The following is a 15,990-nucleotide window of genomic DNA, read 5'->3' as shown; positions in this document are numbered from 1 at the left end:
AAAAACACCTTTAAGGGCTTTTAAAAAACAAAAATCGAAAGAATAATAAGCACCTTTAAGCAGTTTTTAAAAATGCTACATACCAAGTTTCAGGCAATTATATTAAAGCAAATTTCTCTGCTCACCTATCTAAAAGTAAAGACAAAAACTAGTTACGTAATAACCATAACCAATTTTGAATTTTAAACAAAAAATAATGAAGTCACAATACACCAATAATAGAAAGCAGGATAAAAAATACCATCTTTTATTTAATGTTTCATTAACTCTTGTTTTACAATTAAGTATTTTCAAAAGCCAAAAGTAAAAGGTATTAGGCATGTATTGGCACTTTTAAATACAATAACAAAATTCAAATACACATCTATTTAGGGAAAGATAAAACTTTATTTCAGTAAAATGCATTTTTAATTGACGGGAAACAAATTTCATTTAACAATCAATCGTACAGATCATATTCTTTCCCCTTATTTCTGAATAAACATTTTAGAATATAGCAATTAATACAAACAATGTTAACACACACCTTAAAACTCTTATGCAGTTATAACATTATTAACTGGACATAATGTTTAGTAACATTTAACATTTTAAAAGGTTAAACAAATACCTCAACCGGAAGGATTTGTATTAGATTAAGAAATAAATAAAAAAGGAACTAGGTCAAAATTTCTCTTCCGATAATGCAACTTTTATCCAACATTTTTAACTGATTCACAGAACCAAATATTTCAGATAAAGTACTTTAACACTTGTAATATTTTAATACATATAGGACCTTATAATTTTTAAATTTGATGTAGACTTTTTTTAATTTATTTAAAATTTTGCTTTAAAAAGCATAAAAACAATTTTTCCTAAGCAATGGCAACATTTTAATTTTTCAAAAAAAAAATTTTTTTTTTCTCAAATATTAACTAAAAAAGTACCAAAAAAAACACTTGAATGAGTGATTTTTTTAACACATTTGTAAAAGTTTGACAAAAATAATATTGTATCCAAAGACAGTTCATAGTATAAAAGTATAGACCTTACACCTACACAAAGTTTGCATATGTATGGAAATTTAAATTTGTATTTTTTAAAGTAGATATTAGGGATTTAAAGACAAAGCATACTATTTTCACAATCCTTTTCATGGATTTGAAATCTTATGAAACAATTACTATAAGTTTACAATTTGTTAAAAATTCAATATTTTCTAAAGTCTAAAAGTGGTGTTTAGAAGTCCATTTTGGGGTCTCATCCTTATGTAATTTTTAAAAAGCCCTAAAGGATTTGGAATTTCTTACGAAACACATCTGTAAAAAACTTATTACTATGTATTTTAAATCTTTTATGAAACACTATTTTAGTAGATAGTAAAAATTTTCATTGTCTACTTTTTCAAAAAGCACTGCAATACAAGGCAATTTTTTTATTCTAAGAATATTTTAGTTGGAATACAAAAAAGAACATCTTATAACAGCTTCATTTAAAATTGAAGTGTCAAAATACTTGTAAGCTTCACACAGACTTTCATTCAAGACATTATCCCATTAAAGTTATTCAAAATTAAACGGAACACTTAACTTTGTGGAAGAGCACATAAAACATATAAAAGCTAAACACAAGCAATTCGAACACACAAACACAAAATACAGAACTAAGCATTTTAAAAGAATATTAAAACATCATGCAACCTAGACAAAAAGTGATTTAATTAAATACAATTTATTGCTAGTGTAAATAGGAATATAAAAAGTAATAAACACTACGATGGATTAGAAATATTTACAGATTTTGCATACATCTTTTATAAAACTAAAAGCTTACTCTTTAAAAAAAAGGATAAAAAAAAAGGCCTTTAAAGTAAAAGTATAAACCTTATCATTAAGTTATATACCAACTTTCTCCAGTGGACAGGATGTTAGATGACATACTTTCATTGAAATCTGAGAAAGGAAGAGATTTCTTGTAAGTCAAAGCATGTTACATATTTACAAGAGGCACAGAACTGACTAGGCTGAGGTAGGTTTTTACCTACATAAACCTATAAGTGCAAAGAATTTTTAAATCCCAAGCAATTTTTGTACAAATGAAAACATGTGTTTCTAATTGACAACAATATCACTTTTTCTTCATTGTCTTGCTGATTTTTTCTTCTTCGGCCAGTTGTTGACGGAAAATAGAAACTTTCTCTACAGGAAAAATATAAAAATTTAGAAATTATTTTAACATATTAAAATTAAACATACATAATAGAGAGCAGTTGACGAAATTTTACAAACCATATAAAGAACCTGATGCCATTAAATTTATCAAAATTCAAAGGATTAAATGGGTAGGCCACATAAGAAGGGAAGATAGCAGGACAACCAAAAAAGTTTTCAGGGTTAGGCCAACAGGTACAAGAAAAAGAGAACGGCTAAACTTAAGATTTTTAGACTGCCTTGAAAAGGACCTACAAGTTTTAAGGAATATAAACTGGAAAACCTTGGCTAAGGGAAGTTGAAAGCAGAAAATATATCTTTGATCTTATGGATATTATTTAGACACATATTTATAATTACAATAATTTAGTTACACAATTAAGAAAAAATATACATTTCTGTACAAATATAAAGTTATAAATTATTCAGATATAGATTTTAAAATAAATTATCTTATGATTAATACATTCCAAAACCAAATAAATAAGTTGCAAAATTATTTTAAGAAAATGCAAAAAAAAATTTTCATATGTAATAGTTACATAGTTCATAAATACTTATTAACAAATTCTCTTGTAATACGATGCTTACATAATTACAAGTGTTATATTAATAGCTCTTTTGCTAGAATGATTTTTAATAGTTACAAATATTTAGCAAAATCTAATTTACTAAAATTTCTTCAAATGTTTTGTTACAAAATAAAATGTAGAATAAAATGTAATTTACAATACAATGCCTTTAATCTTACATATAAAAAATAAAAAAAAATACATAAACTGAAATTTTAAGAATCTAAGAAAATTTTATTGGTATATAAATCAATAACACTCTGCAAGGAAAGTGTCAAGTCAGAATGGAACATTGCAACTATCAGCAAAATTAAGTTTCAGATTTTAAAGTTTTATGACACAAAAAGTAATCTTAAATTATAAATGCTACTAGAACCAATGACTAGATTTCAAAGTCAGCCCCTTCGTACAGTAAAATTCAGAAAAGTTAACCATTACAACACGAGTTGAAACCATTTTTTTTTTTAAATTTATTATTACTATTATTTTAAATCAAACATTACGGGAACACATATTCTACAAATGGTTTTCATAAATCAGGTATTTATTTTATTATAAATTTCCAATATTTGACTTTTGTAACTTATTGCACAAAAAGAAATGTATATACATTAAAAAATATTTGTCACCAAAATGTAAAAATTAGGTGTGGATCAAACTTTTATTAGGGGTGGGAGGAAATTTAAGGATAATATTAAAAGAGATGAGGGAATGCAAAGGAATTTAAATGTACAATATCTACACATGAATTATTGAAACGATGAAACTATATCTTACTTGCAAAGTCATTAAGTAAATAAAAGGTTCTTAGAACAAAATACAAGCTTATTTGTGCAGTTCAGCTTTGAAATTCTTAATATATTTTAGCCATTTGCAGTTACATGGTAGCCCCCAAACACCAATTGCAAATGAGTAGCAACAAAATGTACAACCGAAAAGGGATTAAAGGGCTATGCCTATTCATAAAATTAGCCTCTTTTTTTTTTTAAACCAGGTGCTTGGAACAAAAGTGATTTTAATGGCCTGTAATCCTAACGTGTAATGTAATTTTTGGTTAGATCAAATTTAGTAAAAAGAATTTATAATAATCTAATGTTCATTTAATGAACTCTATTTAAAAATAGATTTTAACATTTATACATTTTTAATAGTATTAAACCACTAAATTTTAAAAGGAGCATTACCATTTAACTTTTAAAGCACATCCATTTTTTCAGCAATGAGATAGATTCCAGTTGTTGAGCATAAGCTAAATAAAATATTTTAAAAAAAAATTAGCATTAAGTTACTTAATTACACATTAACATTGAAACACAGAAAGAAATATTTTATTATAATAAAAAAAGGGAAATAATTTTACTGAGATAAATTTACCAAAATTTTAATGTAAGAAAACTTTAATCTCATTCTTTGCAAAAATATTAGTTAATAGGTGTTTTAAAACATTTTTAAACACTCTGAAATGGTGGAAATAAACATAATGCTGAAATCAACACTAAACCAGATTTTTATTTCAATGAATTAATTGTTAATATAACAGTTAAAACATAGTTTCTTTGAAATATAGGCAGAAAATTATAATACTATCTCCTTTTTTATCCCCCTTTCAGTACATAAGTTATTAAAAGCTAGTTAAAAAGTTCATATGATATATATGTTACTTAAAAAAGGTAACTTAGTCAACTCTTCAAAAGGGTGTGGGAAGTATATTTATCACTGACTTCATTAGTTTTTAAAGGTCAGAGGAAGGTATTTTCATGGTTTGTGTGGCTATCAGCATATAACTTCAAAAAATACAACAAGAGAAAATAGCAATGAAGAGATTTGTTTACATAAATATGAATAATAGTAAAGGTTGGTGTGTGCTCAAGAAGAGAAACCAACAATAGGAAAGCTGTTTTCCCCTAATTTGTTGTGCATTTGATCATTTATCATAAAGCAGTAATTATGCATAAATTTGTAAATAAAATTGCATGTTATAAGCACAGAAGTTTATGTCCAATTTTTTATATTAAGCAATATTTTGAAAACCTTCCCAAAATAATAATAATTTCAAGTTTTAAGCTAAATGAATATTTTTATCTCGAAAATATTTCAACACATTATAAAAACAATGGCACAATGAAAGGTTATGTAGGAAATTTTTTTTTATAATTCTCTTTTGTTTAATGCTCTCTTGTCACATGAAATAAAGTTCTTTAGCTAACAATGTGTTGTTTTTATAACTGTTGAGTTTGTAACAGCTATTCCTGTATGTTAAGTCAAATTTTGCTCTACCCAGTCAGTATCTTCATGCTGATTATGAAACTGATAAAAAAAAAAATTCAATATGGAGAAAAACTCGTTTTTTAAAAATATTTGAAATCTTATTTTTTTAAAACATTTTATTTTAGGGTTGCATTGTTTAGACTCCTTAACCTATACAAAAAACAAGAATGGTTCTCAATACCAAATAGTACACAATTAAATCCAACTTATGGGTACTGAAATAGTGGTATTTATTTTCCTAGCCGAGAAAAAGAGCTATAGTAAACAGCCAAATATAACTTGATATTTTTAGACAAAATATGCAAATAAACAATAAAATAAATTTTATTTCATAATGAACTAGGTAATTTAAACTTAAACAAAATACAATACTCACAGTCAACATCATAATCAACATCATTAGACATAGCAAGTAATAAGTTGTCACGATTGAACCACTTTTCAGAAGCCTAGAATAAAAGATTAAATTTGTTTACAGGAAATTGCATAAAATATTTAAGTTTAATTATCTTTGAAAATAAATAACAGGGGTGGAAATAATTCTATTGAAGGGATTTTATTTTGTCTCCCAATATGGTTCAAAACCAAAATGCCTTTATTTTTAAAAATTCTATACCTGCCAACATTGGAGAAATAAAATAACTGAGATTTTACTAGTGACTTTTTTTAGGCTACGAGTAAACTTTTTGATACAACATGCAGAATCATGTAAGTCAAAAAGAGAAATTCAAAATTGAAAATAATACAGGCATTTACATTTAGCGAAGTAAAAAATATGTATATAAATCTTAATCTAAAGATTTTTTTTAAACCATTATTTATAATTACTTAAACTATTAACACTTAACATTCTGCAGTTCTGGCAATAGTACTATCTGTTGAGGAATAAGAGAAATATTTTTGCCATCAACTAATATTTTATCGCCAAAAATTTTTTTAAAAAATTTCTTCAACAAATAAAGAGATATTTGAGAATATACAGGTAAGCAGGAGAGAATGGTAAAATTCAGGAGTCTTCATTAAAAAAGGGGAGACTTGGCAGGTATGAAATTCGTAAAATATGCAGTAGGCATAGTTTTCTTTCCTTTTATGCAGTCTTGAACTGAATTTCATATGCAATTGCTAATTTATTATTGTTTACGCACACATATTTTAATTTTTTGCTGTACATTAGATAGTATAACAATATTTGTCGTCTAGACAGGATACTTATTCTGGTAATGAAAGTGATTTTCATATTTATATGTTTTTTTTGTTTCATTAAATAAAGTTATAGTTTTTGATAAATTGCAAAACAAGTGTCTTCCTAATTATGCTGTAGTATGCAGCCTTGTTAAAATATGCACAGCACATTAAAGAAAACTAATATTTGTACAAATGACCAATGATTGAAGCACAAATTTACTTATATATTGCTATTGCTGCAGAAGTTAATAAAAATTTTCTAAAATAGTAAAACATTCATATTTAAGGGTCATATAAATCCTTAGGCTCTTTTAAAGAAAAAGGAAAATAAATATTACACAACAAAGCTAAACAGATGAATTTTCTAAGATAACATCGGATTGTAAGTAATTTTATAACATTCAAAAACTATAATGCTTAAGTTAAAAACTAAACATTTTTTACAGCTACAACTATTAAAATGGATCCACATACTTCTATCACAGCTTTATGAGAATCTAGGACCTCTTCCTCCATTTCTTGAACGTGAGAAATAGCTTCATGAAATGAATAAAGATCTGCAGAAAGTTCGCCTTCCTATGAAATAAGATTGGAATTAAAAATAACATTTCATGTAACTTTAGATAAAGTGAATAAGGTATAGGCAAAAAAAAAAAAGTCATCCTAAATAACTCTTGACTTAATAATCAGAGTACTCTAAGAGGATCACTGGGTCTCAAAATGTTAGCAGAAATAATTAAATATAAACGAAACTTACATATTTGGTATATATTGATTTTTTCTTTTTTTTACTTTTAACTATATTTCTAAAATAAAAAAGCATATATAATTTTGGGAAATGTCCTCTTATGTACTTAATTTTTTTTTTTTTTTGTCACTGAAGAAATAACTGTAAATAGACTGAAGTAAGGATATTTATAATGCTGCTATAAATTGGCAAGAGAGGTAAGTTCACACTGAGATATATCATATGAAGATTGAAACAGATTTTTTGAATTTTTATTCTAATGTTTGCAATGTTCAATAAATACTGCAATGTTATTAGTAACTATTGATAAAAGCATTTTTTTAAAATCTGACACAGGATTGTTTCAAAGTAAAACAAGATTCATGAAAAACAAAAATCCTCCTAAAAATGAAATTACAATTCAAAATTTAACAATTAAAATATTTTTAAAATATTTTTTAACAATGCTTACATTAGCAGAACAGAGAAGGGCAAGATCATCATTTTGATTGTTTTGCTCATCACCATTAGAATTTTTTAATTCCGGATTTTCAGCACCTAATTCCTTAACTCTAAAAAAACAAAACATCCATTTTCAAAATGAAATCAACAATATTTTAATAAATCACATTATTATAAAGCTTGTAGTCTCACCGGTCAGCATAGCGAAGAGTGTTTAAGGAATGTTCACAAGAGTTCATGCCAGGGGAAATCATCGCAATCTATAAAATAAAAAGAAAATTGAAGCTCTTTAATTAAAAATATGTTGAATTTTTTCCTAAAAAATTTTGTTCATTTCACCGATTATGTAAAAATTTTAGTAAATTCTATAGATAAATCAAGATTTGAACTCTGGTAAAATACAATTGAAACTTACCATACACGTTCGAGAGTTTTCTCCAATAAAAGAATCTTTGAGAACCTGAGTTAATTTGCTAGCACGGAATGGTAGGTGGGCACCTTTCCTACCTAGGGCTCTTATGCACTCCTAATAAAAATAAAATCATGAATAAAAATTGGAGAAAAAAAAAGTAAGATAATACTAATACATAGCTGCCAACATTGGGTTTTCAAAAAAAGGAAGATATTAAAAGCTGTAAAAATTCAACGTAGCAATCTTGAATTTTACAAAAATAATCAGCTTGTAATATTTTCTCTAGCATCTCATCACTAAGAGATCACCTAAACTGTGTTCTTGTTTTTTTAACCTGGCTGAACACACGTTCATATTCTGCATTTGAATGTGAGAGAGATAACACAGATAACATAAATTTAGCATGCTGATAATAATAAGTTTTAACATGCCGATAATAAGTTTTTTCAGACATCAGAAATTCAAAAATAGTAGCAAGCTAAAAAGATTCAAAGAAGCAAAAAAATGCATGCGATTTTTTCACGATAGTAAACATTTGCTCTTGCTAAATGCCGTCAACTGAATTTGTTTTTAAAAAAATTAATCTGCGTTTGGTAGACGAGTGAAACATTTTCTCCCGGATCGATATTTAGGGAGCTTTCTCACCGTCAATCAGATCACCGACTGTGTTTCAACTTTTGCGTCGAAACTTTTATTTTCTCCCTTGTTTGAGCATGTGCCGAGAAGATGCAAGAACTTGATTCCTGCTCTAAAAAATGCGTTCGGGTACAAATTCGGATCATGACTCTGTGGTAAAAAATATGAAAAAAAAATGGGAAAAATTTTCTTTCTTAAAATTGAGGAAAATCGGAAGATTAAAATAAAAAAGAAGGCAGAAGTTTTGATAAAAAACCGGAAATCTTCCGGCTAATCCGGGAGAGTTGGCAGCTATGCTAATATATCATTGAGTAGGACAAATGATATTAAAGTTTTACTTGATCTCTCACCACTCAAATATTAAAAATATTTCACGCTTTTACATTATGCACAGGCTTTCGTCCTATTTCGCAAACAATTAATATTTCAATTAAGTTAAATCATATTTCAAGTAATTAAAAATGAATTTAATCATTAAAAATGAAATAATTTATTTTTAATGAATTAGAAATTAATTTTGAAAAAGAAAATGTAAATCAAGGCATTTAAATGTATGCTTCGTCTGTTAGGAACTTAAAATAAGGCCGTTAAATCCGTTAGTTAGGCCTATTTCAACATTTTACTTTAATTTTTAATCATTAAAAATATACTTTAAAAAAATTTAGCACTTTATCAAAAATGTCACAAAAATAGGCATTAAAATAAGAATTTGGTATTGGTATAAAAAATGGAACTTTAATAAGTCTTACTTTTGCTATGTTTGAATACAACAGGAATTCAATGTATACAATTCACAGGATTTTTAATATGACACTGATTTTATATCACTATAATCCAAACAATAATTAAAATTTCTAATTTAGGCAAAAAAATTTCTGAGACTTGAATGAAACAGCAGAAAACTAAAGTATTTCAAATTAATTTTCATTTTATTTTTTTAAGTTAAATAAATAATTCATACTTTTTATTTATGTTAAGAATATAGTTTCCAATAAACAATTTAAATGTGAAGTCAATCAGAAAAGATTTGTTTGAGTAATGAGTTCACCTAACTTAAAAACTTAGCATTAAAAAAATAAATTTTTGAAGTTTTCTCACTGCACAAATATGTGAAATTCAAGTATTTAGATATTATTCCTGGCCATAAAACTTTGAATATATCATTCTTAGGAAAAACCACATCTTAAAATAATTATACTACATTAAATGAAAAACCTACTTTTAATGCAAGTAAACTTTTACTGATTTCAGCACCTTCTATTCGCGTCTGCCTATTTGCGCTGGATGTGTCAGCACCACGTTCATTGCCAGCTAAATCAATTAGAGAGAACTTCCCATGCAATCGTCCATTAGGCCTTATATGGATAAAAAAATTATTATTAAAGTAATTTAAATCTATAAGCAAGCAAGTGTAAAGAGTCGCTTTATTATAAAAATTAATAAATAATTTTACTTCTTTAATATTATTTGAAAGACTGCATGAGACCTAGAGGAATGTTGATTCGCTGAAGTTTGTCCAGAAGTCCTACAATTGAGGAAAATAAACTTACACAATAATTCAGAGTTAATGTAATGAACATCAATTCAATGTATTAAAAGTCAATCAGGGTGCCTAGGCAAATGCTTCAACAAAAAATTAACATCTTTAAAGCACATTTTAAGGACTTAAATGTTTTCTTTCTAATGGAGATAAAGACTGTGCTTTACCAACAATGAAATTAACAAGAGAAATAAAATATTCTTTTGCTGATAGGGGGGGAAATCGGCAATGTTTAATTGGTCCCTGTGATCAGCGAAGACTCAAGAAATTTTTCGATTAGATTTTAAAGGGCTTATAATGCCTGAAATTTAGAATCTATTGCAAAATGCAGCAAACGAAATTGTGCAAACCCACAAGTATTTCATCGAACATATAAAATGATTGGCACTCCCAAACGCTACGAACTGACGGTATGCCAAAAAGGATTGTGAAAACGTTGAATAGAAAAATATGAAACCACGCTTTTTGCATAATTCGTTGCTGAAATCAACACGGTAAAGAAAAAATCTCATTTTGGAAAAGGGAAAATTACGCACTTTTTAAAAACACCCAATGAAAAAAGCACTTTTAAGGACTTTAAAAAAAAGAAAATAAGCACCTTTAAATAATGCTATGTGCTCTATCAATTTAAATTTAATCCACTTAGATATTAATCTTTACAGACTTACCAAATCCCTTTATTTTCATCTGCCAATAAATTATTTAACATTGATAATAGGAACTTGCTATTTATGCTTAAAAATTTTTTTTATAAACGTTTAAGATTAAATTTCCAGACTATTTTAATTGTATATTCTATAAAAGCAATAATGTTCATTCTGGTTCNAATCTCATCCCCGTATAAAGGTCAACCAGTTTTATCCCAAGGAAATGATTTTTAGAGAAACTTCAGAGGGAGGAAAAGGGACTTCTACAATTTCCCTTCGCGGAAAATTAAATTCCTCATAAAACATTTTAACTTGGGCAAAAAAATTTTCAGCGGAAATTAGCGGGAAAAATGGAAAAATCTGAAAAAAAGCGGAAATCCGCTGAAGAATCTCATCCCTGCCATACGCTACGGACCGACGGTATGCCAAAATGGATTGTAATTGAATGAAGTGTGAAAATGTTGAATAGAAAAATGTGAAACCACGCTTTTTGCATAACTCGTAGCGGAAATCAACACGGGAAAAGAAAAAATCTCATTTTGGAAAAGGGGAAATTAAGCACTTTTTAAAAACACCCAATGAAAAAAGCACCTTTAAGGACTTTAAAAAAAAGAAAATAAGCACCTTTAAGTTCTTAAAAATGCTATGCACTCTATCCATTCAAATTTAATCCACTAGAAAATATAGATTAGTATTTTACTAAGTTTCCCCCCCCCCCCTCACATTAGAATAACTTCAGCTGCTCTGAGAATTTCAGCTTCAAACTTAAATTTATAACTCATTTTAGAAATAAATATTAAAACAAACATATTTTCAATTGACATTTTTTAGAGATTCTCAACCATGAAAATAAAATAAGTGAGATATTCAGTTGGAAAATTTAATCTGAAAATTCATAAAATGCCATAAAAACCCATAATAGATTTAAACTACTGCAAATAGCAAGTCAAGTAGTGTTTTTTTTTTTTTTTTTTTTTTTTTTTTTTTTTTTTTTTTTTTTTTNTTTTTTTTTTTTTTTTTACTGAAGAATTTTTTTTTTTTTTTAAATATACTTTAAGCAAGACATAAAATCCAGTCCTTAGTGGAAACTAGCTCAAATAGAATTGTTCTCAATTGTTAGATATATAATAAAAATGTATATTTTAAGACAATTTAAATTAAGAAAGCTTATTTAACAACTAAAAGTATTGTGCTGATGTTTGACATATTACAGTTTGATTGCCACATATGTAATTAAAATTTAACACTGCAGATTTACCAAATCCCTTTATTTTTATCTGTCAATAAATAATTAAATATCAATAATAGAAACTTGCCATTTATGCTTAAAATTTTTTTTATAAACGTTTAACATTAAATTTCCAGACTATTTTAATTGTATATTCTATAAAAGCAATAATATTCATTCTGGTACAGTTTATAACCTTTTGTTTAAGCCTGGTACAGCAGGTGGACCAGAATTGCAAACTATATTATACTAAATGCAGTAAACAAAAGGGTAAACAAGAATATCCACACAATATGAAATAAACTACAGATTTTCTAAAATCTTGTTAGAATTTAACATTTTTGAATTAACAGTTTTAAGGTTCCTTTAAAAAAAATTTTTAAAAAAAACTGTAATTATTTTTGCATATATATAAAGAGAGAAAATATTTCGAAGCAAGACATACGTACCTTACACTATTTCCATGAGTTATTAGCTCTAGTACATTTTCAACAGAATGGACTTCTCTTTCTCTTAAACCTACAATTTGAACTTGCTGCTTACCATCCTCTAGAACTCTCAACTTTGATTTATTATTTAAGAGATCAAATACCTATTAAATAGAAAATATACTGAAAAACTGCTTAAAAGAAAGAAAAAAAAAACGAAGAAACTAATTCTTTTAAATAACACAAAGTTTGAACTAGGAGGCATAACCAGACTATAAAATAGTAATAACTGGAATTTATTAAAAATCTGTACAAAAAATTATCTTCAAAAATGTTTATACTAATTGTTGCTGCAAGTAATTATGTTTACAAGATTAATTAGACAAGTGAACCACTTTCTGAATAATGATAATTATTTAAATTAAAAATATAGTGCACACATGAATCATTAAAAAAAAATATTATGTATATTGCCCATCAACTCAGATATTATGAACATAAACTTTAAACAAAAACCTTGAGAATAGTAAACCATATATACTAATAAAATTGATTATCACTTGAAAAATTGTTTCAAAATCTTTAGAAAATTATGGTTACTATAGTTAAATGTTGGATTTTGGCTGTTACTTACTCTGGGTTTGATATTATAAAAATTAAAAATAGGAGGTAATTTTTAAAAAAATTTACTACAGTAGAAGTCCATTAGTCCGGCATCCAACAGTCCGGAATGCCCGATAGTCCGGCATCGCTCCGGAAAATTGTAAAAATTTTGGTTTTCTCCAAAAGTGTGTCTTTAAAGCAAATAAAAACGCTCGAGAGCTATTCGGAAGTTTTCGGGGTAGTTCGGGATCATCCGGAAGAGCTCGGTACTAAAGCCATCTTTCTTTTGGGCAATTGCAAAGCCCACTCACCAGTAGATGAGACAGTTTCTGGAAATATTGTTGCTACTCTGCTCCCACCTAACGTAACATCTTTGATTAAACCCATGGGTTATTCAAAATTTTAAATTCTTTAATAGAAGATCTTTTATTCAAGGCCTGTTAAATGCCGACTGTGACGTGACTGATTTTCAAAAAAAGTTTACAGTAAAAGATGCCGTCTATGCTATTGCACTGTCTTGGAACCATGTAAAAAATACAACACTCCAAAAATGCCAAAAGAAAACAAAGGACATTCGTGACTTTTTTAAATCTAAGTGAAATAGGTTTCACAGTACGCGTACATACATTATATTAAATGTAAAATAAACTTCGTTGTATGTATTTGCTAGTTTAATTATTAACCGAATTGTTCGTATAATTACCGCCCGATAGACAGGAATTTTCGGTAGTCCGGCACCGAGCCGGACCCGAACGTGCCGGATTATCGGACTTCCACTGTACATAATTTAGTATTGTAATTTAAACCTATTTACATAAATTTCATCTCAAAAGACAAAAAGCATTCTAATAGACTGTATTCTTTTGAAGTATTTCTTAAAAGAAAAAAAAGAATATAACTTTCAGACAGGTTTGCCCTTCAAAACTGTTCACTTACTTTTCCACTGTATATTTCAAAGAAACTACAATTTACTGAAAGACCTTCATGCATGTACTGTGGACTCTTCAACAGACTAAACACTTCACGAGCTATAATAAATAAAAAATATATATTAAAATGTGTTAAAATATGATATATTGAAACTTTGTAATTAATTTTACATACAAGAGGAACTAAGCCATAATTTGTAAGACTATAACTTTGTATGTTATGCTAAATGTAGAGTTCAAAGATGCAAAAGCTGTAAATGGTTAAACTGCTTGAACACAAATGTCATTGTCTACTAAATGTATCATAATTAAATGAAACAATATTTCAGGCTTTGTAGAGGGCCAAAACTAGTATCGGCAAAAATTTAAAAGTCTACTTTAGAAAGGGCAAAACAACACACTAAAAAAAAGGAATAATTTGAAAAACTTAAGTATAACAAAGTAATGGAGCACTGAATTATTCTTAGAAATTTTTTATAGTACTGTTTGATTAAGAAAAACCTGGAATCAATTACTTAATATTTCCTTGTAGAAATATTAAATAAAAATTTGTAATTGAATTTTGCAATCAAATGATTTTGAATTAGGATTTCATTAATTTTGAAATAAAACACAGTGGTTAGATTGCTGAACATTTTTGTACTACAGTAATTGAGAGAATGTTCGACAGAGAATGTTCCCCCAATTAACCATTCAAAAATTTTATATGATTATTGCAGATTAGAATCCATCATTTTTAAAATAAGATGTAAGAAACTATTCAATAAATGAAAAATAAAAAACTACCTTATGAGATTTGTAATTGCATTTGCTGAAAAAAATATATGTTAAGACTTCTAAATTCATCACCATAAAAGATGTTATTTGATAATTTTAATTTTCTTTCTTCATAAAATGAAGAAATTTTCAAAAAATTATGAAGAAATAAATCTTATGGGTCTTATAATCTGAGGTACCTGAACCTGGTTACTAAATTTGAAAAATTGAATTTTGAGCTTTTTACTAGCATCATTAATTAAATTAAAATGATGCTAGATCTAAAATGCAATTTTTCCATTTGACAAACTGATTATTTTAAAATTAATATTTGTAGAAAAGAGTATGTTCTGAACACACATAAAAATCTGGAATATAATATCAAATAAGGAAAAAATATTTTTTATCGTGAAAATTAGCAATATCATGTGTACCCAGGTGTTTTGAACAAATTCTGACTCATGTGGAAAAGGAAGATTTAACTGATCATATCTGAATTTTCTTGAATAAAAAAGGCAATCAACGATTTCCAGAGAGAAGCTTATTATATCAAACTTGCAAATAATTTATCACAAAATTAAAGGAGTCATTTATACATCAAAAAGGTCAAAGATTTTTTCAGCTTAGATTTTCATCATTAAAAAATTTCTAGGAAGTTCATAATGCTTAGTTAAAAAAAAAAGAAAAAATATAAGTGGAAAATGTATAAACAAAGATAATTTAAGAACATAGTAAAATAACTTTTAATATATGCAAAATGTTTAATACCGTCGAATTCACTTATAACGAGCTCTGATTTAATGAATAACTTGAAAATATTTAGTTGATACAATGTTAAGTCAATTAAAGACTAGCTCATTTTTAACAAGCAAACTCTTGTTTTAGTGAGCAATATTTTAGTGATTTACAAAATTTGCTATATACTTCCACCTCTTCAGATTAGCTAATTGAAAAAATTTATTTAACATTCCGAAATCTCCTTAATGTTAGTATCATAAATCCAGCAGACAAATGAACTTTTAAAGAAAGAAAAAAAGAGTGCAAATTATGTTTTTCGTGCCTTGAGTCATATCCAAGAACAATAACGCATCAAAGAGACGATAAGAGAGTTTAAAGCAAATTAACTATCCTCTTTTGTATTACACAGAAATATAAAAAAAAGCAAATAAAGTAGACATTTTATTAATAATTTATTTAAGTATATAAGTTTAATATTTTATATATTATATAAGTATAATAATAAGTATATATAAACTTTTTTTTTACAAAACTATTTCATACAAGCACTCAGTCATAATGAGCAAATACTGCTGTTCCTTCTTGTTCGTTATAAGAGAGAATACACTGTATACAAATGAATACATAATAAGCATAAGCACAAATTAACACTAAGAAAATACATACT

The 15,990-nt window shown here is 26.9% G+C and overlaps 2 protein-coding genes across 2 annotated transcripts in view; both read right to left on the bottom strand.

Moving 5' to 3' along the window:
• Positions 1 to 231: 231 nt before the first annotated feature.
• On the bottom strand, positions 232 to 13,928 carry LOC107440991 (kinesin-like protein KIF2A; the record flags this gene model as incomplete). The annotated part of the gene is given in 11 exon segments (XM_071182319.1): positions 232 to 2,180; positions 3,949 to 4,013; positions 5,409 to 5,481; positions 6,692 to 6,793; positions 7,417 to 7,516; positions 7,599 to 7,666; positions 7,822 to 7,932; positions 9,674 to 9,809; positions 9,908 to 9,979; positions 12,319 to 12,461; positions 13,837 to 13,928. Coding segments are annotated over 10 exon segments (959 nt in total), but the record flags the coding sequence as incomplete, so codon positions are not given.
• Positions 13,929 to 15,872: 1,944 nt separating this feature from the next.
• Positions 15,873 to 15,990, bottom strand: part of LOC107440999 (prolyl 4-hydroxylase subunit alpha-2-like) — a 17,078-nt gene continuing 16,960 nt past the window's right edge. Inside the window, exon 12 of the mRNA XM_071181777.1 lies at positions 15,873 to 15,929. Within this exon, the coding sequence (XP_071037878.1) occupies positions 15,873 to 15,929 (57 nt within the window). The remainder of the gene's footprint in view (positions 15,930 to 15,990) is intronic.

This window comes from Parasteatoda tepidariorum, chromosome 6 (assembly GCF_043381705.1).
Source record: "Parasteatoda tepidariorum isolate YZ-2023 chromosome 6, CAS_Ptep_4.0, whole genome shotgun sequence".
NCBI classification, from domain to species: domain Eukaryota; kingdom Metazoa; phylum Arthropoda; class Arachnida; order Araneae; family Theridiidae; genus Parasteatoda; species Parasteatoda tepidariorum.
Note: the sequence above shows the minus strand (reverse complement) of the source record. Positions and strands in the feature narration are given on the sequence as shown.